Below are 25187 nucleotides of genomic sequence, written 5' to 3' on the forward strand. Positions count from 1 at the left end.
GCTTGTGTCCCAGAGAGCTCACTTTGGTGTTGCTAATGCAGCAAAAACAATACAGGTAGCAGCAGTTACCAGTTTCTGCAGCCACAGCAGACACTGTGATTCTCCAGCGGTTTGACTTCACTCCCAGAGGCACACTCCATTGTCAGCTGAGACAGACAGATGCCAAAAACAGCTGCAACAACTGCTTGCACATAAGCCTAACCTAATAATGATGATGATGATGATGATGATGATTTATTTGCACCCTGCCCTGAGTTTCCCCAGCCACTCTGGGCGGCTCCCAATCAAGTGTTAAAAACAATACAGCATTAAATATTAAAAACTTCCCTAAACAGGGCCGCCTTCAGTTGTCTTTTAAAAATAGGATAGCTGCTTATTTCCTTGACATCTGATGGGAGGGCATTCCACAGGGCGGGCGCCACTACTGAGAAGGCCCTCTGTCTGGTTCCCTCTAACCTCACTTCTCGCAGTGAGGGAACCGCCAGAAGCCACACCTGAATTTCCTAGTTTGGCACCTCATATTTACGATAAGCAAGGAAAACCACGTGTATTTGAAGAGGGATACCTAATTGTGACCAGTAGTGGTAGGCACAAATGATGAACAAAGTGTCAAAATACCACCTAGATGATTTATCAAAATTACACCTGAAGGACAGGCATTCAGGTGCACTTAGAGGAATGAAGTTACAGACAGGAAAAAATGTGTGTAACTAATGATCTGAAACCTGAGTATATCAGCCTTGCTCTCTTTCCTATTACCTTTTAATATTAAAATAAAGCCCCTATGCTCCAACTTACATTTATACCATTAAGCTGACTAACATATGAATTATTCTAGCAGGTGGGCTTGTGTGGTTTTAAGAGCAATGCAACACAATCAACTGCATAATATCATATTTCCAGGACAGAAAAGGCCCAAGCAAGCCTAATTTTAACATTAAACTACTCAAGTTCCCATAGGGACCATTATTTCTTTTGACCCCAAGAATTAATTGAAGCCTTAAAACAAAATAGATTACCTATTTAATGCAGCTGAGTTGGACTTTAGCCTTTGTATGGCATGTCCGAATGCCAAGCCAATTAATCTGTGTTACCCTTATACTTTCTTCTTAAAATGAAGTGCCAAAAAAGGAAAACATACACCAAACAAACACTTCATGCAATCTTAAAAAATTAGACTGATAATCATTTTAAATCATACTAATTCTCCCTTTTGAAAGTGAAATGAAAAGACTGATAAATTGTTTTCCTTTGGTAAAGGGCCAAACATATGGTTTCCTTAGTTTGAATCAAGCACACCTGGCCAAATAAATCACACCAATACTGAAAACCAAATTTATTTCACAATTTCATATACGATGCACATTCTGGGTAGACAATGCAAGAACGACCATGATACCAATAAGTAGAAGAGAGAACTAAACTGTTAAACTTTAAACCTGAAGGCTAAAAACGTCAATCTACAGTAAAAGTAGCAACATTTTTAAAGTAGGAACCAGCTGGCCAGACCAGTGAGACAAAAGCCACTGGGCATATTCCTTGAAAATCATGGAGAACAGATGGTACAAGTGACTTAATATTAACAATTTAGCACTACTGTTAATAATAGGTCTAACTGGAGTTCTTGTTCTTTGAAAGCACCAAAGACATTGTAATCAAAGAGTTAAACAGACCCACTATTTGAACTTTCATTTTTGCATGAAACCTTAGTTCAAATAAAATACAATACCCATGAGCATTTATCTTCTCAAGCTTAGAATTGTCCAAAGCTTTCTACAGGGAGTTAGTTCAACTATCTTACTGTGTGGTGAGCAAGGAAGAAGAAGAAGAGATATGTGGGGCCATGTGCAAGCCTAGCTTCAGTCCTTTTCAATAATTATGGTAAGTGGAAGTACAAATAATTTGTTTGTCCCTTTCCCAGTTTGTTTAGAAGAAGTCGGTTCAGGGAATCTAGTCAATGTACAATGGCAGCTACCTAGAACATTAAATATCAAGTCCTGAAGATCACACCTGACTAAGAATAACCTTGCTATATTAAAATATATAGTTCTTTAGGTTCTTTGTCACAAGAAAATAAAATGAATGTCCAACTTGCATAATACAAACCCTTTTCAGACATTCAGCTGAATGTAGGTTGTGGGCACTATGGGATCATGGTCACAAGCCGTTTGCTGACTAAACACACACATTTGCAGATATAAACAGAGCCATATGGTAGCCAGAAGATTATGATGGTTTTATATCAATTGGTTGCCCATCTGTGTGCTAATCCTGACAAACTCCTTACCAGTCTAGGTCAGGACCAAGTGAAAGACTGTTTTAAGCCCATAGAAACTTACCAAGCCCTTCAATCAGCTTTGGATGCCCTGTTTCCATGGGCTGTAGACTGGAAGAAAGGTCTTCGGCCAGGAGCAAACTATTAATTGCAAGCTTGCTTCCTGAGGCTATTAGCCACATGGGGAGGAATAAATGCCCCCTCACCCTCCATAGAAAGCCACATGAGACTTCCTTCCTCATTGGGATGGAGAAAACCCACTCACAAATGAAAGTAAGGCATGAGCTTTTCAGTGGTAGTGGTGGTGGGACAATTCTGGAGATTCCACACTTCCGGGTTAGCGCGATCGGATTAATGGCGGATTCCCTTCGAGCTCTGGAGGGAATCGGCTCTGCTGAGGATGGGTCTTACCGCGCCGGCGACGCGGGGACCCTTAGAAACTGCAGGCGCGGAAGCCTGCGGACTTGGTGACTCGGCGGGCACCTTTAAGCGCCTTCCCCGACCCATGAAGAGCCTTTTTAAAGGCTACGGAGAGGGTACAGGGAGCGGCGTGGTGCTGTGAGTAGACCGCTACTTCAGTGGAGCGTAGCCGCGAGCCATGGCCGGAGAGCGCTGACTTTTTTCCCAAAATTCGGACTGGAAAATAAACAACCCATGAGTAGATTGGAATCTGGACTTTAAAATTTATACCTTTGAATTCGGTACAATCGGGGGATGTGCTAAAGGGAAGTCCGCACCCCCCCTACCTACAAACGATCTAAAGCAAGGATTGGAGAACTAAGGTGGAGAGTATTGTTTTTGGTGTCAGATAAAAGATACTTCAATGAATTTGACAGAAGAAGTCTTTGTGCTAGAGAGAAAGTGAGGAATTTTGGAAGCTTTTGTGTAACCCCCGAACCCGGGAGTGTCCTGTGCGTAAGCCGGAGGAAAAAGAATAAGGAGTTTGACAGCTGTCAAAGGAGCTGTCAAACGGGCGGTTAAAGTTAAGAACTTTGTTACTTAATAACTCTCTGAATTAAAAGTGTTGCATTTGAACTGAGGTGGTTGGAAACAACGTAGCTATAAACAATAAGTAACGGACTGTTGGAAAAGGACTATCAAGTAATTGGAATCCCCCTAGGGGGAACTAGAGACATTACAATCTGGATTATTGTCTGGATTATTGTAACTCGCTCTACGTGGGGCTGCCCTTGAGACTGACCCAGAAACTCCAGCGGGTGCAGAATGCCGCAGCGAGACTCCTTACGGGGTCCTCGCTTAGAGATCACATTCATCCGGTGCTATACCAGCTGCACTGGCTCCCGTTGGAGTACAGGATCAGGTTTAAGGTGCTGGTTTTAACCTTCAAAGCCCTATACGGCCTAGGGCCCTCGTACCTACGGGACCGCCTCTCCTGGTATGCCCCACAGAGGAACTTACGATCTTCAAATAAAAACACCTTGAGGGTCCCAGGCCTCAGAGAGGTTAGGCTGGCCTCAACTAGAGCCAGGGCTTTTTCGGCTGCAGCTCCAACCTGGTGGAACGCTCTGTCACAAGAGACAAGGGCCCTGCAGGACTTGACATCTTTCCGCAGGGCCTGCAAGACAGAGCTGTTCCACCTGGCATTTGGTCAGGGCGCAGCCTGACCCCCTCCTCTGGCAATCTTTACAAAGCTTTAGTTTATGGTTGCCATCAATTTTGATTTTAATTCATTTTTATAATGTTTTATAATGTCACACTGTTTTAATGTTGTTAGCCGCCCTGAGCCCGGCTTCGGCTGGGGAGGGCGGGATATAAATAAAATTTATTATTATTATTATTATTATTATTACAATGGCTGCAGAGGGAAAATTACTGGCAGAGATAGAAAAAATGTTTTTTCTCGTGGGAATCCTGCAAGAGCAGAGTACGGCTATGAACAAAGAACTTATGACCTTGAATTCTAAAACAAACAACTCTGCTGAATGCATAAAGGATTTGACTAATAAGAAATCTGCAGCTGAACCAGAAGAGACATTTTTGGAACAGGTGGAGAGGAAAGAAGGAGCGGAAAAGGAAAATACCAATCAGAAGCCTATATTGTCAGGAAATAAAGAAGAAGATCTTCGGATTACAAATCTGCGAAAGATGAGAAAGATGAAGGAGGAAGTCCCTGGAGTACCTGGAATACTGGAATTTAAAAGAATAAAGAAATATGATTGGGACTTCCTCTTTGAGTATGGGAGAGCAGCTGACCTTTTGCAGCAACTGCTTTTAAGTATTTTGGATGGAAGAAAACTTGGTGTGACTGCGACTGAACTCCTTCGAGACCTGAGGACCAACAAAAAGGGTTACCAACAAAATCGGCGGAGAGAGACTGACAGAGACTTGAAGGCCTCGGATGTGAGGAATCCGGGCTAGGAACTGTTTCTGTGGACATAAGGGATGGAAACCAGGGTAGGGAGGGAGGGGAGAACAGAATTTTAAAATTTTATGATTTTTGTGTTTGGCCATTATGACATATAATTAATTAAAATATAAAGGGAGAAATTCGTGGGAGAGAAATTAGGTCGACCTTAGAAAAAATATTTAATGTTTATAAGAGAATTGGATAAGTTAAATGTGGATAAGTAAAAAGAGTTAAGTTTTAAAAATAATAATAATATGTTAAAGATGAGAGATAAGAACTTGCTGAATTAATTATTGGAATTGGGATGTATGAAGAGGGGGTGGGGGGAAGTCAAGGAAAGAGGGTAAAGAAAGTAAGAGTATGAAATTATATATGTTTTGTTTTTGTTTTTGTTTTTGTTGTGTGTGTGTGTATAAAATGTGAAAACCTAATAAAAAATTTATATAAAAAAAAGACAATTCTGGAGATTCCCTCTTGGGAAGATCCGGCAGGCCCTCTTTTTTTTAATCACTTCTAGATATGATCTTAAGATTATTTTATTTCAACAGGCAGAGTTTGAAATTTGTCTTGCCTGATTCATCTGCTACTGCTTTTTTAGTCTGAGTTTTACCTATTGATCTTTTGTTGCTTTAAATTGGTTTTATTGACTGTACAGCACTTTGGAAACACAAATATAGGAAAGTGATTTATACATAATCTAAAATTAAAAAAAACAGTGCAGACATCTAGGCTTCTCTCTGTCTGATCAAGGAGCCTGGTACCTCCCCCCCCCCAAAAAAAAAAAACAAACTTCTGTGGAAGACATTATACACATACATTTGTACACATGTATGGGTCTAGTTGCCCATGTGAATGTACATTCATAGGTCATCGGGGATGAGGTCTGTTTCCATAATCCTCGTCTATGAACTTTGAAAGTATGAAGAGGGAATAATACATTCCCTAAACTTTAAAAAAATTAATTTAACAGAAAAAACAGAAATATGCACCATGGGCAGAACAATAAGGTCTCAGTGTCTCATATATAATGGCCAATATAAATAATCTTGAATGAAACTGCAGGAATCGAATGGGGAGTTACAAATAATCTAATCACCTTGATGGTGAAAATGCTGAATTTTCTTTTCAAATGTTTGCTTTGTACTCACCCATCATGTTATATAAACTTTGTGGTGCAAACTGCCTTGGCATTTTCTGTATTGCTTCTTTGTAAACTGTAAGGGCATCCTGGGGGGAGGGAGAGAGAAAGAAAGAAAGAAATGTTCTTATTAGAGAATTCAGAAGCAATTTCTACATGCAAATTTAATACAAGAAAGATGCAATTGTCTTCATTAATCATGAAGAGGGTCACATTTCCCACTTATAAAAAAGTCAACAAAAAAGATGAGTCTCTTCAACGCAATGCAGAATAATTTTCATCATTTCCCATCTCATTTGAAGAAGGGGAAATGGAATATTTAAGAACTTCCAAAGGCTCATTAGCTTACATTTAAAATTCTGTAGAATTACACAATATACAAATTAGGATTTAACTACAGACGAGTATTTTTATTATCATGTGATTCAAATGCTCACAATGATAGCTCTCGATCTACTATAAACACAAATCACTATTACAATCTGTATTGTTTCATACAAAAGGCTGGAAGAATATGAAGGACAACTGATTTATGCAGAATGCATAAAATACAAGCAGCTTTGCATTGAGGCTTATTCAGCTGGGCTACCTTAGCCCAAGCATAAACATACAAAAACCACAGGACAAGGGTCAAAGCTCACTAGGGAGCTTAGCGATAGAGAAACTCCTTTACATGCAGAAAGTCCCCAGTTCCTGGCATCTCCACATGGGGTTTGGAAAGACTCCTGTCTAAAACCCTGGAGGACTGCTGCCAGTCTGTGCAAAGAGATGCAGGACTTGCCTGCTCATGAGGATCAATGAGGCAGTCACCTCAAGTAGCAGGCTGGGGACAACAGGGAGGTGGCATTTGCTGCCTCCTACACTTGTCACCCCCTGCCGCCTCCTTCACCACCACTCCTCCTGCCTGCTCCTCTCTGGCCTCCTTTATTCTCCCCCGCTGCATTTAGCATGCCAGGGCTTCCCTGGGCCATGTCCAGTAACGTCAGGCAGTGGTGGAGGTGGAGAGATGGAACGGGTGTGTGTGCATTTTCTAGCCTTGGCTGGATGGACCCATGAGTATAAGGGTATAAAGCAGCTTCCTATATTCCAATGTTTGTTCATAGTTTATTGCAATTGCTTGAAATGTATTTTCGTTCTCACTGAATGACACCCTCACATAACCTTTGCAGATCTCTAGAAGTATTATGCTGGGCTCAAAGCCATGTTCTCACAAATAAAAATTCTGCCCTCCCTGTGCTGCCTCAAGGAAGGCTCCAAACCTTCAGGAAACACAAAGGGTCTGGGAAGATGAGGATGAGCAAAAATCACCCGCTGGCCCAGCAAGGGTGGAACACTCAAAACTGGACTCAACCAATTGGTTTTAAGCAACTATTATAATGAAGCTTGTGAAGGTATCTAACATGGTTGTGGAAGAAAAAGGTCTCACCTCATACTTTCCTTGTTCATGGTAGAGTTTCCCCAAATTATAAAGGCAGCTAGTAACCGAGCTCTTGTGAGCATGTGGATCTTTTAAATTTTCATCAGGAATTTCTGAACACTTCAGGAATGTCTTCCTGGCTTCATCAGCCTTGCCTTGGTTCATTAAGATGATACCAGTATTTAAATAGGCAGCTGTGTGAGAGAAAAATACAAAGATATCACACGTTCATATGAGATCCCACTAAAGCCAGGCTTGCTTAAAACCATCAAAGCCATGATGACTACAGTTGCTAGTACTTTTTTGTAAAACTAGACTGATCTTTACAATCTGCAACATGGTCCACTTCTTTATTGTCAAAGCCCTATGTTATAAAGGATAAACCTGTTGCCCTCCAGATGTTGCTGAACTTGACTAACAATGGTCATGCTATAGATTAAAAGACTCTTGCCGCAACCCACTCCTCTAGAGAAGATTATGTACGATAAAATGCCACATTCTACTACTGCAACGAGAAAAACATTTGAGCCCCAACCAGGTAGATATGTGAGTCTGAAGAACAAACAAAGCTTCTGTCATAAAATTCAACAGGAATGGTAGCTATTCTCCAAATAAATAAGGAAGGCTGGTAATGAGCAACCTTTGCACATAGGGGGGCTTAGGAGGTTTTATGAAAAATACCTATGTGCAAGCAAAATCTCTCCCTTGCGCACAATTAATTCTTTACAGATAAAATGTATTTTTCAGCGCTCTTTTTGAAAAGTGGTATTTATACCACAGCACGAGAGAAAAGCATCTTTTAAAAACAAATGAACATGCAGCTTTACTTACAGGCTAAAGTAGGTCTGCTTCCAATGGCCAATTTATAGTAATGTAGCGCTTCTGAAAGCCTGCTGTTCTCCTGTAGCAACAACCCTCTGCATTTAAAAGAAAAATGAAGGGGGGAAAGATAATTGTATAGCGAGTGAGAATTTAATTATAAAAAATAAAGTAACAAGAGTCAAATTTATTGGTCTATATACTGGCAATGTACTGTAAAAGAAAAACGTTTAACCACAAGCAAGGAAAAAACTAAAAAGAGGTGAATTTCTAAGTACAAAAGCTGAAGCAGTTCACTAAAACATTTATATTTATATATGCAGAAAAAGGCCGTTTAAGGCAAGCACTTTTATAGCTGTTTATGTTATTTAGGATAATTTGTTCTGTTTAGCTCTCTTGATTAAAGAATCTGAATGCTAAGAAAATGGGATTTTATAAATATGCATTTTTGTAACCTCCAAAGCCTTGATGCAAAACCTCAAGATTTTTTTTAAAATGGTAACGCCATTTGTTGTGATGCAAATGATAGCCTATGTTTACATGGGACTGGTCCTCCGCATGGTTGAATACTGTTATGAATAGTCAATAGCAATGTCTGCACACATCCTAGTAGTGTGTTTTTGGTTGGAAATGATTGAAGCTTTTGAAAACTGAATTATTTGTTCTTTCAAGAAAAAATGGTATCAAACCCAGGGCTTTGTATTAAATACAACAAAACATCTGCTGAATGCTTTCAGGAAGTGGCTGTGTGGTACATCCAAATAACACAGAAAAGTTTGAGAGGGATGTCTTCTTAAACAGCACGTATCTTTCAGAGAAAATGCATGCAGTCCACAAAGAGCAATCTTCTTGCTACAAAAACTGAACCCCACAAATTTTTGGTTCAGCTCCCACTTAAAATAAATTTCAGTGTTTGGAATTTCCATCAATGGCATATTAAATCTAGAGGGAGAATACTACAAAAGAACAAAAAGACAGCTGCGCAGACTGGTAGCGTTCCTGCTGAAATGTTTTGAGAAATGTTTCTTTGTCAAGGAAATGTTTGGCTGCTGAAAACAAAGTTGAATACTGTGATGGCGGTACCAGTGATGGACAGAACATAGTGTCAATCTCCTGGATACTCTCAACCAATCATGGCGGGGAAACATGGGAAACATTCAATCAGGAAGGAGAGAGGTTGGAAAAGGTTGGATTTGTAAGTATAACTGCAAGATAGGGCCTTGCTAGTGATTTGTTTAGTAGATTTAACCTGATAAATTCCTCAGGTAGAGGGAAAGATAATAGAAAATGGCTAGAGTTGTTTCACAAGACAGGGTAAAGCAGATTGCTACCTAGAATGGCTATCTACTATTAGTTCAGAAAGTAGCCTGTCTCTCCATCTGTTCTCCGTAGGTTCGGCTGCCTCTTGAGATATCATCACCAAACCTAGCACCAGGGTTCCCAAGCTGGGAGCAGTGGTCATTGTCAATATTTGGATGCCAGTCATCATTTTGAACCAATATGGCAGACCAAAATGTCACTTGGCATGACTTTCCCCATTTGGGGGGGTATATGTTCAGCTGCCCCTCAATATATCAACAATCAGCCAATCAGAATCACACATACTTCATATAGGTATTGCTTTTTTTCTGAATCTGTGTGCTGTAGATAATTTTATCCCTAGCCCACAACTCTTGGCGGGGGTGAGGGGCAAGGGGGAGAGGGTGGAAGGCAGGCAGAAAATATTTTTATTTCATTTTTTGAACACAAGGCATAGGACAGGAAAATTATTCTCCACAGTTTTCTGAGTTGAGTAGATAAGAGGGAAAAGTTTTCTTTTTAGTAAAGCCCTTTATTTTTTTAATAATGTTATACTAAAATTACTTTGATACATTCCAACAAAACTTGTAGAGTGTTACATGCTTATATCAGTCACATATAAGAAAAAAAGATTGAGTGAGGACACTATTGAATGACTGAATCATGGAATACCAAAGGCTTCAACTCTCCATGGCATGGCCTCTCTATAAGCATGGCAGAAGGTCTTACATTAATGCCAACTTCTATTTACATAGATTTTTTGGGACCATACATTAACAAATTGATTGTGTTGTGTAGATGCTTGGAAGGAGTCAGATTCTGCACTTTCCCTTGCCATCCTCTCAGGGATGGTCTACTGGAATCTTTGCAATGGAAGGCAACATCTGAACAATTTTCCATTTACAACAGGTTAGACATGGAAGAGTATACAGTAACATCATGACACAAGCTAGTGCGGTGTTCATGTGTTGCACTAGGATCTCAGAGACCAGAGTTCAAATCCCCACTCAGAAATAAAGTGACATAGGGGTAATTGCTATAATTTTATTTTGGTGAATGATACACACTGCCTGCAATCTTCTCTTACGTGGAGTAAGTTACATGGAGCCTATTCATTTCATTGAACAGAGAAACAAGCCACAGAGTGGTTGGCTTAATATTACAACAGATCACTCACTAGTTGGCAGTTTTTCTTTTCATTATTTTATAGGATTGAGAGAGCACTGCTGAACAAAGATCTAAGTTTGTGTACACCACTGAGGATGGATGACTTGTAGCCAGCAGCTAAACAGTTAAATATAGTAACTCAAATAATAATAGATCCCAAGTTCAGGCTTGCTGCCCACAGCTGTTGTACTTTTTCCTCTCTCTCCTGGCGATAAGTCACTAGAATGATACAGTGCTAAGCCACAATGAAAGACAGAGACAAGAATAAAGCTCAAAAACTTTTTCTGGATAAAGATAGAAAATTGGATAACTATAGCAAAATTATATGATTGCATAGGATGCAAAATTGTAGTGATTATATTTGAAGAAGATGCAAGATATACGACTGGAAAAACTCCCTGAGAAAATGCAATACTTTCTCAGAGAGAAAATGAAGAAGAAAATCAGGTTTTTGCAACTATCTGAATAAAGACAGGATAGTTATCAAAGGCCTGGAAAGATACTGTGGTCGATATATATGTGTAATATATTACATTCACAAACACCTGCATGCATGTTCCACAAAAATTATGCCTAAATCATGAAATTTCCCCCCATCTTCTAAAATACATGAAGTCCACAGAAGGACGACAAAGCATTTATAGACCAAGCTATGCTCTAGAAACGCTCCCAAACCCACTATTACTTCTTTGGCCAGTTCCTTTCTGTCTGTGCTGATGCCCAAATATCCCAGAGAATTGGCATTCCTCCTTTGGTCTCTCAAAGTAAAACTGCACACCACTTTTCTTCCCTATTGTGCCACGCTGAAATAGTATGGGTAGGGGTGAAGGGATGTCTATCTGTAATTTTCCTCGTTACAGAAACAGTGGCTAACATCGTCATGCAAAGGCTGTTGCACCACACTTGCAAGGAGCAAGATGCAATGCTGCAAGGAGATCCTGGTTTTCTTCCTCTTATTTTTTAAGAGTGACCTGAATATACCATCATTTGCAGATTGCAAACTGAGGTTGACTCTTAACAACAAACAGAAGCTTTCAATCTCATCTTGCAGTATGAAAAGGAGAGGGGAAGCCACAAGATTCATGTAAGAACAACAAATGGTGGTCTGTTATTATGTCTGAACCGTGCCATTGTAGTGGCCTTCTCTTCATCCATAACAATCACAAAGTCTGAGACAAAGCAGTGATGGGCATACTGAAAATAAGGTAGATGTAGAACAACACTTCAGTCACAACAACACGTCACAACTTTGGGATACTAAGCAAGCACAGAGGTTGAATTAATTTTCCGGTTGCTCTCTGCTTTGCCTATACAGTTACTCTTTGATATATTCACTCCATGATCCCCTTGTTTTGGAAAGTCTCTATTGTTATGAACTTTAGATTAGATGCTTGCACATACTGAAACAATTAACTATTGTTTTTGTAGTGCTCGGTATATAGCATGACTTTTGTATTATGTTTATGCCACTTGGATATTCTGCTCTCTTCATTAGAGGACCTCAGAACTAATTTTCTGCTTTTATTAGCAGCTTTAATATTGGCATCCACTGAGGCAATACAGATTTATTTTTCCCTTCTGTTTCAGAATACAGACTGTTTTACAGCTGTTTTACTAGCTATTTAAAATTCATATAGATGCAAAATGAAGAGCAGATGCAAGAGTGAATATTGAATTCTGGTAAATAATTAGCCTTGCTTAATACTGTTTATAAACTTTGGTGGAACATAGTCTTGCACATGACCTAGAGATTCTTCATCAGGCAAAAATAAGGAAATAAAAATCTTTTTGCAAAAGTGAAATTGCCTCTGGATGGGTGTTTGATACCCTATCCCTTTTAATGTAGTGTCCAAAAGAAATTGTTGAGTGGGTTTCTGCAGTTTTATTTCCACCTTTAAAAGGAAAATATTTAACGAAGACACATATATTATACACACACAAAGGAAGAGAGAAGAATCATAAAATTTTACAATTGGAAGCAACTTTGGAAGTAATCTTAGAACCACACTGTTCAATTAGGAAATACAATACAGGATACATTTGCAGCATTTTACTCTGTCAGATGGCTATCTAGCTGCCAGCGAAGAAGAGTCATCACTTTTTGACATTTTCTGTTCCATCGTCCAACAGTTTTCACCCTTAAGAAGGTTCTCCTAATGTTAGGTAACTTCTTAAGGATAAAAACTGTTTGACGATGGAACAGAAAATGTCTGTGATACTGGAAGACGGGCATCAAATCTCCCCTTAATCATCTATATCCAGTTCTTTCAACCATTTGTCACAGAACTTGGTTTCCAGACCCATCACAGTCCTGGATGAACCTCTGGATCCACTCTACTGTATCAATGTCCTTCTTAAACTGTAATTCCAGAAACTAGCAACTTTGGGGGGGCCACCAGGGGGCGCATTGGAAGATGGCCGACAATAACATCTCTCCGACCCACACGAGGTAATTAAGAGGCTGCTATGGGAAGTATGCAGTCTTCCCAGCCCCCCCCCCAAGGAGATGGGGAGGACTGCCTTGCCAGCGGTGTCCATATTTCACCCCCGGATTCGAAAGAAGGGGGTGCAGACACTTGGCACCAGCCCTTGTGTGAAGGTGGCTCTTCCCGGACGCTGTCTCCAATCAGCGCACTGGTTGTTTTAGCTCGAAACATATAATTGGAAATATATAATTTGTTTGTTGTTTTTTTAATTTCATATTTATTAAGATTTTTGAATACAAATGCATAAATAAAAATTACTTATATCATAACATAGTTTCGTCTCTTCTTTGGACTCCCTCACCTCTCCGACTCCCACTTACATCGTTACAGAAGATTTTTTCCAAGCAAATTACCCACTTGTTTACAATATTTATCTCCGCTCATTTAAATAAAATCTAACAATTCTCCAAAAAAATTATATTTTCCTTATTTCTCACTTATCATCAAAATCAAATCTAGTTCAATGGTAGGCAGTTATTTATGATCTAGCATCCTTCTTAGCATTCAACCAAATTACAATATTTCTGTAAATAAATCTTGAATTTCCCCCAGTCCTCCTCAACCCTCTCTTCTCCCAGGTCTCGGATTCTGCCAGTCATCTCGGCCAGTTGCATATAGTCTATCAGCTGCATCTGCCACTCTTCCAGTGTGGGTAGATCTTGAGTTTTCCAATTCTTAGCGATGAGTATCCTTGCTGCCGTTGTTGCATACATAAAAAAAGTTCGGTCCTTCTTTAACACCTTCTGGCCGACAATGCCCAGAAGGAAGGCCTCTGGTTTCTTAGTGAAGGTATACTTAAATACCTTTTTCAACTCATTATATATCATTTCCCAGAAGGCCTTCACTTTAGGGCATGTCCACCAGAGATGAAAGAATGTTCCTTCATGTTCTTTACATTTCCAACATTTATTATCAGACAAGTGGTATATTTTGGCAAGTTTAACTGGGGTCATGTACCATCTATATATCATTTTCATTACATTTTCCTTCAGAGCATTACATGCAGTGAAGTTCAGCCCAGTGGTCCACAACCTTTCCCAGTCCTCAAACATAATATTATGCCCAATGTCCTGAGCCCACTTTATCATAACCGATTTAACCATTTCGTCTTGTGTGTTCCATTTTAACAGCAGGTTATACATTCTTGATAATACCTTAGTCTTTGGTTCTAACAATTCTGTTTCCAACTTCAATTTCTCCACCTGGAACCCTACCTTTTTATCATTTTTGAAAACTTCTTTAATCTGAGTGTAATGTAACCAGTCTCGCACTTTATCCTTCATTTTCTCCAAACTCTGCAATTTCCAATTGTCTGGAAATATATAATTTGGAAGGAAGCTAAAGCACATACATCAAGCAAGGATTGGGAGTTAAGACTGCTGATTAATGGATCTCTGGGAGCGGAGCTACGGGCGGGACAAATAAATCAAGTGATGAATCGCCATTTAAAGACTGGTACGTTTGGTGTGAAATGGAAGGGGGTGGAGGACAAAACTTTTCTTTTTCTTTGCCTTATGTGAGTATTAATAACCCTCCACCCCAGAAAGAAAAACTGTAGCAATTTATTAATCACAAGCAGAAATTCAAGAACTGTGTGGAGTGAATTCGATCAAAGACAGGACTGGTAAACATCGGAGAACGGAGGAAAATTTTATGACGCAGTTTCAAATGGTGTTTCTCCGAGACAGGCTTGCCTAAGAAGGATGGGGGAGGAGGATCAGGGTCATTGGAATGTGAATGTTTAAAGGAATGCGATTTAGACCTTGGCAGAGCCCTCTGAAATACGTCTGGCAAGCCTGGGAAAATTAAGGGACAGACCGAGGGAAAGTTTCCTTACGGAGGTATGGAAATGGCGGCTGTCCTTATGTGATATGATCTTTGGAGAGTGTAAAACCCACAAAGAGGATGTTTGGTTTTAACCCGCTTGTGAAGATTATCAGAGATCGCAAAGAAAGGAATATATGATAACAACAAGAAGATGACAAAGAGACTATCTGGACAGAACAGGATAGAACTGTTTAATTAAAGCAGCAATATGAGTGATGTTTAGTCCCCTTTCGGAGCTTGATGTATGGGTACCCCCAACAAAAATTTAAAAATTTGGCTGTATAATTTGGAATTAATGTGATTTGGAAATAATGTGATTTGATTGGCCTGTTAATAAAAATTATATTTTTTTAAAAAGAAACTGGCAACTTTGTGAAAGCAAACAAGTACAGTCGTACCTCGGTTCTCAAATGCCCCGGAACTCGTAAGTTTCAGCTCCCCGACAATCGAAAACCAGAAGTGAGTGTTCCGGTTTATGAAACTTCTTTTGGAAGCCGAAAATCCAACGGGGCTTCAGCAGCTTCTGATTGGCTGCAGGATGCTCCTGCAGCCAATCAGAAGCCATGCTTTGGAAGTTGAACAGGCTTCTGGTACGGATTCTGTTCGACTTCCAAGGTACGACTGTAGCAGCATTTATGGGGCAGGAAATAATGTCTAACAACAACAGCAATTTTATATGCCGCCCATCTGACTGGTTTGTCCCAGCCACTCCGGTTGGCTTCCAACAAATTAAAACATCAAGCACAGTAAAATGAAACCTCCAGTTTAAAAGTGAAGAAACTCTGCTAGGTATTTTTGCGAAGTATCTTGAACCAAAAACATGTGTTTCTCCAAACTCATTTATTTATTGATAACTGATATTTTGGAACTAGTGTAGCTTTTTAATAGATTTTTAAAAAAGACTTTCCCCACAAAACAGATGAAATGTTCAGTCAGTTACCTAATAATCAGTATAAAATGCTTGTAGAACCCGCTGCAAAAGTTCACCCTTGAGAAACAATTCCCACCCACACAAATTGTCTTAGATTGAAAAAACAACAACATTTTGCTTTGGGCTCTTATGTCAAAGTTAAATAAGGAAGCAGGAGACTGAAAACATATCTACATTGCTAACAATTCAACGTACTAAAAAATAATGTTTCAGAGAAAATTATTTTGTCTCTCTCTAGTTTGTACATTCTATCCTTAATTATACTTTAAAGGCATGGCACATCAACGATAATAAGGATTAATTTCAAGTGAACTATCAAGACATGATGAGTCTAAGTAATGTAGAATTTGTGCTAGGCACAGACTTTTTGCAACATGCAGATTTCCTACAGTTAACCTTTTTAAATTTGTAAAAAGACAATAGATGTAATTATCAGGTGGTTAAAATAATTTACTCTGATGTTTCCCAGGCAGTTTCTACTCCCTACCATCCTCTGCTTTTGAACTTTACACACTATAACTTCAGCCTTGAAAAGTCTCACATTGGCATAATTCAGACGTTATGCTATAATAAGGCATGCCTAATGTCCTTCTTTTCTCACATCTTATCATCTCCTCTCCTTCTGCAAAGCTGGGAGGAGTTGCTCAGAAGCTTCTGCCTTTGATGAACCACAACTTACCATAATGTCTGAACTCACTGATTGTGATTAACTGTGGTTGTTTTAAGCCAGTCAGCATTGGAAACCAAGCTTTGAAGTTGTCCTGTTTGAAATTAACTAGAGTTAATGTTAGTTTATGTTATCCACAGTTTGTTGATTCAGATGACATGACAAACTGTAGTAAACCAAAAGTAGAAGCTTCCAAAATCTTCCTCCTGGATTTAGCATGCTGCCCAAGCTTAGCTAATAGGTCAAGTTTATGCATATACTATATGCTGTATCTGCATGATATGATAATATGCTAAACTTTTCATTTTAAAAATGAAGCAAATGTGTTAGGCTGATGTAGCAAGGCTTCATTCAGTGGAATGGAAATATAAGCAATTTTTGTCACTCACCCCTCCCCCTGAATCCCTGCCAAATTTGTTCCAGATGACTGGGGATCCCCACATTAAAAATTTAGGGGAGCAGAGACTCAGAGGGAAACTGCTGAAAATTGCTTCCTTCCTCATTTCACTGAAGGAAGCCTTACCATCAGCTGAGAAAAACCAGTTGATACAATCCTAAATCTCTACTCATGTAGAGATACTTCCTCATGGAAATAATTTTGCCTGTGTGTCACATTGATAAAATATCACTTTTAATTAGGGGTGCATTGAATATTCATGATTTTTGCTTGCAATAGCAAGCATAACAGCAAGCCATTTGGCTCTTTAATTTAGAATAGTGATAAGCAACAGCCAAGAACCAAGGGTAGAGCAGGCTGGTTGGCATTTTGGCTGTGAAACAATGTGCACTAATCACAGACAAAACCCTATCCTTGTGTACTTGTTTTTGCATATGAATGCCACAAGCATGCAATATCACTCTGCAATGCAAGAATATACTTATAAATAACAGGGAAGATTTTGCATCAACCCATATTTAATACGATTCTAAAGAACCAGTTAATGCTATGACAAGTGATAAAATGATTTACTGCTCTGACATTTCCCTTAAAGCCATCTTTGTTGGGACTTTTTGAACTCTTTAAGAAAATTCTCTGAAAGCTCAAAAGGACCATTCTGAGTGCCATTTATTGTCTCCAACCTTCCCTACCCTTGCCTTCAGGCTCCAGCCTTCTGCTTTGAACAGGGAAGACCTGCAACACATTTTTACTTGTATTCACTTAAACCCGAGTAGAACCCTCTTAGCATTCGGGGACACTAATCAAGCAACGTCACCCATCATCCAAGGTGTTCCACTCCCATTCAAGAGAACAACCACCAACACCCCTTAGTATGTTGCCCACTCAACAGCGGAAGCTCGAAGGGAATTCAAACAGGGGTGTTTGGGTGGGGCTTGCATGAGTGCCACATCCTCATCCTCACATTGAAACACTGCATGTTCGGGAAAATATCAGAACATGGATGCTTTTAGCAAACTTACCAAGCAAGAGGGCTAAGGAGGTAAACCATTTGCAAGGAAAGCTCTCTCACTGTTGGCCTCTTCTCCATCCCTTTCTAAGGGCCCAGAACCCCTGGCGATCTATAGCCCTACACCCTGTTGGTATGGTTTTATGACCTAACAGTGACCCAAGAAACAGCTTCCCTCCTCCTGGCTGCTGCTGCTGCTAGAATACAAGAGGGCAGAGGTAGTCTGGAATAAGGCTGAGTGTATTTACAGACCAAGCCAAATTTAAAAGGCATTTTTGGCTCACCTCGTAAAAAGACCATTGTTTTCAACCTGGGGGAGGGTCGCTTCAAAATCCATTCAATTCAGAAAATCGGCAACAACACTATATGAGCATGGTCAGTGGTAGTTAAGGCTGGCAGGAGGGTGAAGAAGGGGGTGGGAATCATGCTTTGAAGGAGCAGGAGTGGGGGAGATAATATATGTTCCCATGCCTGCCCCCAACCCCTTAACTATGGTTAAAGATTGGTTGTGTTTTGTTTGCACTGGTGATGAATTTGCTGTGGCTTACTTTGTATCCTGTGCAACACAATATGGGTATCATTATTTTTCCTCTTTCATCCACTTTTCTTTCTATAAAAGTAGTATTAAACCCAAGTACTATATATTCCAAATTTGCAAAAGCCTCTGGAGGTAGATAAGCCAATAATTATAATCCAAAGCTAACAGGCTGGCTCAGACTGTTTTCAAATCAAAGGGTCAATTTTGTGACAGATCCTCACTGTAAAAAAAAATATGCTTGGTTTGCAGCTTGCTATAACCATGCACTTTCGAGTTTCCAGTTCAGAATACACAATTTGTAGGGAAATAAATGGTGCGTATACAAATTTAGAAAATTGAGGCACGGCTACTTGCCAGAGTATTCCAAACTGAGAAGTCTATCACCTTCTAGAATAGCATTAAGGTGGCCAATTTGCACAAGTTACATGACGATGCAGGGAAGCACTGCACACACAGCAGGAAGTTTGCTGAAACTTTTTCCTGTACCCACTCACATGGCTACACTTGAAAATTGTATTTCGTTTCAAAATTGCCTTGCCCATTCATTGTGTGCAAGCTGCTGTAGTAGAAAATTCAAGGATACCTTTGGCTGCACATTGCTCACTAAGATGGAAGGCAAGTCAGACACAACAGAATTTAGAATCTTAATTTCATGAAGTGTGTCCACAATTTTCCCTGAAGATTTAGTTTGTGTAGTTCCTGATAAACATAAACATTGAAGTAACATATATTAGCAAGACATGTTTCCTTTTTCCTGTGGCAGCTTGCCAGCTAACTACTGCCCATGGCAATTCTACTATTGTTTTTTTTATAAACCACAAGTTTCTGTTGCACCTTTGGAAACAGCCAGTTGCCCCAGGACACAAATGAAGACAGAGTGAGACTGAGAGGTGGTGTTATTAAAAACAAATCCTTTAAAAACAATGGAAGTGTAATTTACACAAGGTAAATTGAAGAGCACATAAAACGTGGCTCAGGAATGCCAAAGAGCATCTTCAACAGCTGAAGATGCAAATACATTTTTTAAAATATTAAAAGTAAAAGGTCTTGCTGTGATATTAATAACTGGCCACAGGCACATCAGGGCTAAGAGAAGTTTGCTCCCACCTGTTGTGGAATGCTACATCTAGGAGCATTGTTGCGGCCAGCCCTGGAAGATGGGAGACAAGGTTGCTTGGCATGTACACATATGCCAGCACCCATGTTGGGGGGGGGAAGGGGTTTAGTAGCCTTGGTTATACCCCTAAAGGACTCTCTGGGCCATTGTTCACATCTCCCTGACCCCCTTCTGTTTTAATATAGGTCTACCAGTTGTTTCGGGACGCAGGTGGAGCTGTGGCTTAAACCACTGAGCCTAGGACTTGCAGATCAGAAGGTCAGCAGTTCGAATCCCCGTGATGGGGTGAACTCCCGTTGCTCGGTCCCTGCTCCTGCCAACCTAGCAGTTCGAAAGCAACATCAAAGTGCAAGTAGATAAATAGGTACCACTCCAGTGGAAAGGTAAACAGCGTTTCCGTGCACTGCTCTGGTTCGCCAGAAGTGGCTTAGTCATGCTGGCCACATGACCTGGAAGCTGTACACCGGCTCCCTCAGCCAATAAAGCGAGATGAGCACCACAACCCCAGAGTCGGCCACAACTAGACCTAATGTACAGGGGTCCCTTTACCCTTTACCTTTACTAGTTGTTTCAGGGCTGCGTAGGAATATCTTGCTTGCCTGCACATTTGGAACAGCAGAGTTTTTTATTTCTTTCTTTGCCTACTGGATTCAGAGAAGATTGGTGTTTAGGAGTAGGTGCTGTTCAATAGGTTGATATGGTCAATATGATTTCATGGTTAAGCTGGCAGGGAAGTGTGGGAAAGGTTATGGTTAGCTAAGGTAACAGGTGAGCACACTTCAGTACTCTCTGGGCTATAAGGCACTTGGTCTGGATACAGAGCATTCTTAAGGCTTATCTGTGCACCTGCTCAGAGTTTGGGGGCCTGGGAGAGGAATGCCTTGTCCTGCCCCTTAGAATGGGCAAGATTTGGCTCACCAAAAGCTGAAGTTAAGATCGCTTTCCCCACTCTTCTCATTTCCCCATGCATATGTAGTTTAAATAAAATGTGGTGATAGTTCAACCCATCACTTGTGTTTCACCTCTTAATTCCTGGATCCAGTCGCAAATACGCAGGATTCAGATATTGTAGAGAGCCACTTCTCTTCTGTCTTTTCAAAAAGAGATACTGAAGAGATAGGCATATCTTAACGGCACTTGCCAAGATAACAAATGAGGGGCACTGTCATAAATCTCTGTAGAGGAGATTTATAAAAGTTAAATGACAGATTAAGCTGAAAATCATTGATTCCTGCATAATTGGCATTTGGCAAAGAATTCGGGGTTTAGCCATCCTCTAACATCAGCCAAAGGACTTAAAGGTAGGTAGTAACTCACCATCTATAAATCTCTGGAAGTGTTGGTTGAAAACAAGGGTTCATTCAGTATAAGGCAAATTAGCTAATGCTCTGAGAAATATGTACTAGGCATGAATTTGGGAAGGGAAAACAATTAAAAACACACTGAAATATGAATGTATCAGTTGACAGATAACAACTGATACAGCATGCCTGGGTTCAGTATAACCAAATTCCCAAAAAGTATTTTATTTAAAAAGTTTATCTGCTGTCCATCAATTACCAAACAGCAGCAGGAACAACAATAACAATTCAGTGCAATTTATAACGATTTGATAATGGTCAGAATGCTAATGATCTTGTCACATCCTATATCCATATACATATATGAAGCACCATATAAACAATACCATCAAAATGCACCATTCGTGACCAAATCAGTATATTCAAATGGGTTCATGCATCTGGAGGCTGGCATATGTACAGGCTTCTCAGTGAATATATATAGATGGAAACTAACAGACATTACATAGGAGTGAAATCATGATGACTGTTGTGGGCAGTAGATGGAAGTAGTGTTATCTTCACTGGAAGATATGAAGACCACAATGTGTGTGTGTGTGTGTGTGCGTGTGTGTGTGCGCGCGCTGTGCTTCTACACTGAAGAAGTCAAATATTTATGCATCATTACAGTTCTTCTTGCAATTCTGCATTATGCCTGGCTTCAGAAGAGAGAAAACGAACAATAGCTTCAATAAGCCTGCTTTTAGAAATGTTCATGTTTGATCTTATGCTTTTTATTTGCAAAACTTACTCTTCATTACACATTTCTTGATCTCTATAGCATATTAGAAAATGAGCTTCCAGTTCCTAAACAGGTGGTGTTATGAAGATTAATTTATCAATTACACATTACCACCAAACAATTTTTTTATACAGCAATGGCTGCTACAGAGAAAGGTATATTGTGAAGCTGTATTTTAATTTCATTTCACATTAATTCATATGTACCACAACAAAGAAGACAGGAAGGTGCCATATGGTACAACTTAAGTGGCCTGACTAAGCAAGTGGTAACTTTTCGGACAGGCAAGGCAGACTAAGGGGCTGACTGTATCTAGCTAGTTAAGGCTGCAGGACGCAGGTGGCGCTGTGGGTTAAAGCCTCAGCGCCTAGGGCTTGCCGATCGAAAGGTCGGCGGTTCGAATCCCTGCGGCGGGGTGCGCTCCCGCTGCTCGGTCCCAGCGCCTGCCAACCTAGCAGTTCGAAAGCACCTCCGGGTGCAAGTAGATAAATAGGGACCGCTTACCAGCGGGAAGGTAAACGGCGTTTCTGTGTGCGGCTCTGGCTCTGGCTCTGGCTCTGGCCAGAGCAGCGATGTCACGCTGGCCACGTGACCCGGAAGTGTCTCCGGACAGCGCTGGCCCCTGGCCTCTTAAGTGAGATGGGCGCACAACCCCAGAGTCTGTCAAGACTGGCCCGTACGGGCAGGGGTACCTTTACCTTTACCTAATTTGAAATAATCCTAGCACCAACATATATAGCACTGCACACACCACACATATTGTTTACAAGCTTTTACTCAGAATAGTCCTATTGAAATGAATGATTATGACTAAGCTAGGTTCATTAATTTCAATGGGTTTGCTCTGAATTAAAGTAAGTTGAATACCACCCTTTGTATTTACCAAGAGCCTTCCTATCTAGAGGTACTCCAAGATGCCTTCAAAAAGTCTTCACATAACACAAACTGATTAAGGAGGTTGACAGGTTATTTCAGGAATGAATTTCATCATATCGGTGTGACAAGGCAGAAAAATCTCCTTAACCTCAACAACTTCACTGTGCAGCATACAGAACGCAGAACAGGAGATTCCCAACAGATATCACACAGAAGGGATAAATGATGGAGGAATGTATTCCCAAAAGTTCTGTGAACCACTTTTAGTACAAATATATTTGTGGGAAACAAGACTCTGATCCAGGCCATTTTGGGCTTTAAAGTTAAGCGCTAGTGGGCTAAAATTGGGCTCGGGAGTACTATATAGGCAAGTATTTCAGATGAACTAAATATGGTATTGTATTCTCTCTGAATTCCACCACTGTTAGAAGGCTCACTACAAGAATGTTGCATTAACCTTGAACTTCCAAGTCATTTTCTAAAGATAGCTCCATGCAGATTGCAACACAGTGGTCTAAACAGGAGATCCCCAGAACATCGAGGATGGGTGTCAAAGAGAAATGGCTATAACTGTTGATTCCCTAACTCAAGCTGACAGACAAAGTTGTACTGCTTCAGGATTTTTGGGCATGCTGAGAAATACTAGTGAACGGTCTCTTTGTTGGGGAGGGGCTGGGACACAGGCAAGGGCCTATTCAGAGACACAGCAGCAGAACACCAGATCTTTAGGGAAATCAACTTCTGCTACTCACCGCAGAACAGAGTTGAAATACATGATCTGATAAATGTGGAGAACAGAAGGAACCCTGTCTATCTGAGTTTGAAGTATGATGAATGAAAGGGCAAGGGGGCAGAGGCAGAAAAAACAACAGCTAAATATCATCTCCATTTCCAGGAGCCAAATAAATGGCCTCATTCACAACCAGGCTTTGCAGATGAAAATAGCATAAGGAAAGCCATGCATACTTACAAATTATAAAGCATATCAGCCATGTTGCTGCGGTAGTACAAGGCATTCCTATAGGCGCTTTCAGCTTCAGAAATCTTACTCTGACTCTTCAGAACATTTCCAAGGTTACCCCATGCTGCCGAGAGAGAAAAAAGCAGTATTCAGAGAGAGACACAATCCAATTATATGGAATGTAGTACCTGAAGATCAAGAAGGACCTCAGGGAGAAAAACCCACACAACTCTCTCTTTTCTTTTCTCCAACCTGGAGCAGCAGAAGAAAACATCCTCTCTTTTTATTATGCTGCATTGTTTCTTCTATTAGCAACAACAATATGCATGCTCTACAGTTTAATCCCCAGAGTGCATATATATTGGAAAGAAGTCATCTGTTGGTAGGATCAGGAGCAACACTGGAATGCTGAAAGTTGAGAGGAAACAAACAAGTGAGGCACAGCAATTGTATCATGCAGCCTGCACGGGCCTTGGATAATACAAGAGGAAATTCCCCTTGAGATCAGCTTTGTAGAGCATCAGCTTTGTAGCATGGGCACTTTTATACTGTTTTATTTATAAATGACTTCTATTCAGCAAAACTCACCTTCAGAGGCAGGACATAAACAATCAGGATTTCAATGGGACATAAAAGCAATTACTGTATCATAGGTATGCTTGAAATCAATAGACAAGTAGATGGATCAGGGAGCATTACCATGTGAACAACTGAAGTACACTGGTATGCAAGAATAGACAAATGAAACATAGATTTGTGAACAAGTGGGTAGATGTCCCTACAACATTTGTGTTATGGTGTGAAATGGGAAAGTTCAAGTTATCGGATCTGGGCAACAGAAGACAAGAACATTATTGATTCTGCCCAAGTCACTAGGAAATAAAGAAATAGAAGATGGAGGGAGGGGAATTATAGGGATATCCATGGCTTGGTCAAAATCAAGGGATTCTCCTTTGCAGAATGTAATATTCTCTGCATCATTTTCCTATATATTTTTAGACTGACTCTCAACATTCTGTGTAGCTTCATATACTGTAGTTCAGCTCCAACATTTATATCTTCCAAATCAGGCAGGTGCATCAATGTCTTAAGAGCACTAGGCTAGTAACTGGCTGGCAGAGGCAGTATTAAATAATGGACAATAGATACACTCACATGTATCACAAACATAATAATAATAATAATAAATAAATAATTTATACCCCGCCCTCCCCGGCCAGGGCCAGGCTCAGGGCGGCTACAACCAAATATAAATTACAATAAAACGTAATGGGGGGGGGACAGTAAATTAAAATACAACTTAAAATACAGCTTAAAATACAGTTTAAAATGCAGTCTCATTTTAGTAGTAGCCCATAAATCAAGACCATAAAGGGAGGAAACACCAGGTATTCACCCAAGTCAGCTATCCATGCTGGTCCTACATGGGCGAGCAAAAAAGCCAAGGGAAAAATTATATAGCAAATCCCATATAAGGGGTCAGAGCGAGTCCAAGCCGAAGGCCAGGCAGAACAGCTCCATCTTGCAGGTCCTGCGGAAAGATGTCAAATCCCGCAGGGCCCTGGTCTCTTGTGACAGAGCGCTCCACCAAGTCGGGGCCAGTGCTGAAAAGGCCCTGGACCTAGTTGAGACCAATCTAAGCGGGGCATACTAGAAGAGGCGGTCCCATAGGCGCGAGGGTCCTAAGCCACATAGGGCTTTAAAGGTCAAAACCAGCACCTTAAACCTGACCCTGTACTCCACTGGGAGCCAGTGCAGTTGGTAAAGCACTGGATGAATGTGATCCCACAGCAAGGACCCCATAAGGGGTCCT

At 40.4% G+C, this 25187-nt stretch overlaps 1 protein-coding gene across 1 annotated transcript in view; it reads right to left on the bottom strand.

Annotated features, from left to right (window-relative positions):
• Positions 1 to 25187, bottom strand: part of TMTC2 (transmembrane O-mannosyltransferase targeting cadherins 2) — a 203526-nt gene that overhangs the window by 56289 nt on the left and 122050 nt on the right. The window contains exons 4-7 of the mRNA XM_079991822.1: positions 23384 to 23498; positions 8030 to 8115; positions 7208 to 7392; positions 5792 to 5870 (exon numbers count right to left, since the gene is read on the bottom strand). Of these exons, the coding sequence (XP_079847948.1) occupies positions 5792 to 5870; positions 7208 to 7392; positions 8030 to 8115; positions 23384 to 23498 (465 nt within the window). The remainder of the gene's footprint in view (positions 1 to 5791; positions 5871 to 7207; positions 7393 to 8029; positions 8116 to 23383; positions 23499 to 25187) is intronic.

This window comes from Podarcis cretensis (genome assembly GCF_951804945.1).
Source record: "Podarcis cretensis genome assembly, chromosome: 10".
In the NCBI taxonomy this organism is placed as follows: Eukaryota; Metazoa; Chordata; class Lepidosauria; order Squamata; family Lacertidae; genus Podarcis; species Podarcis cretensis.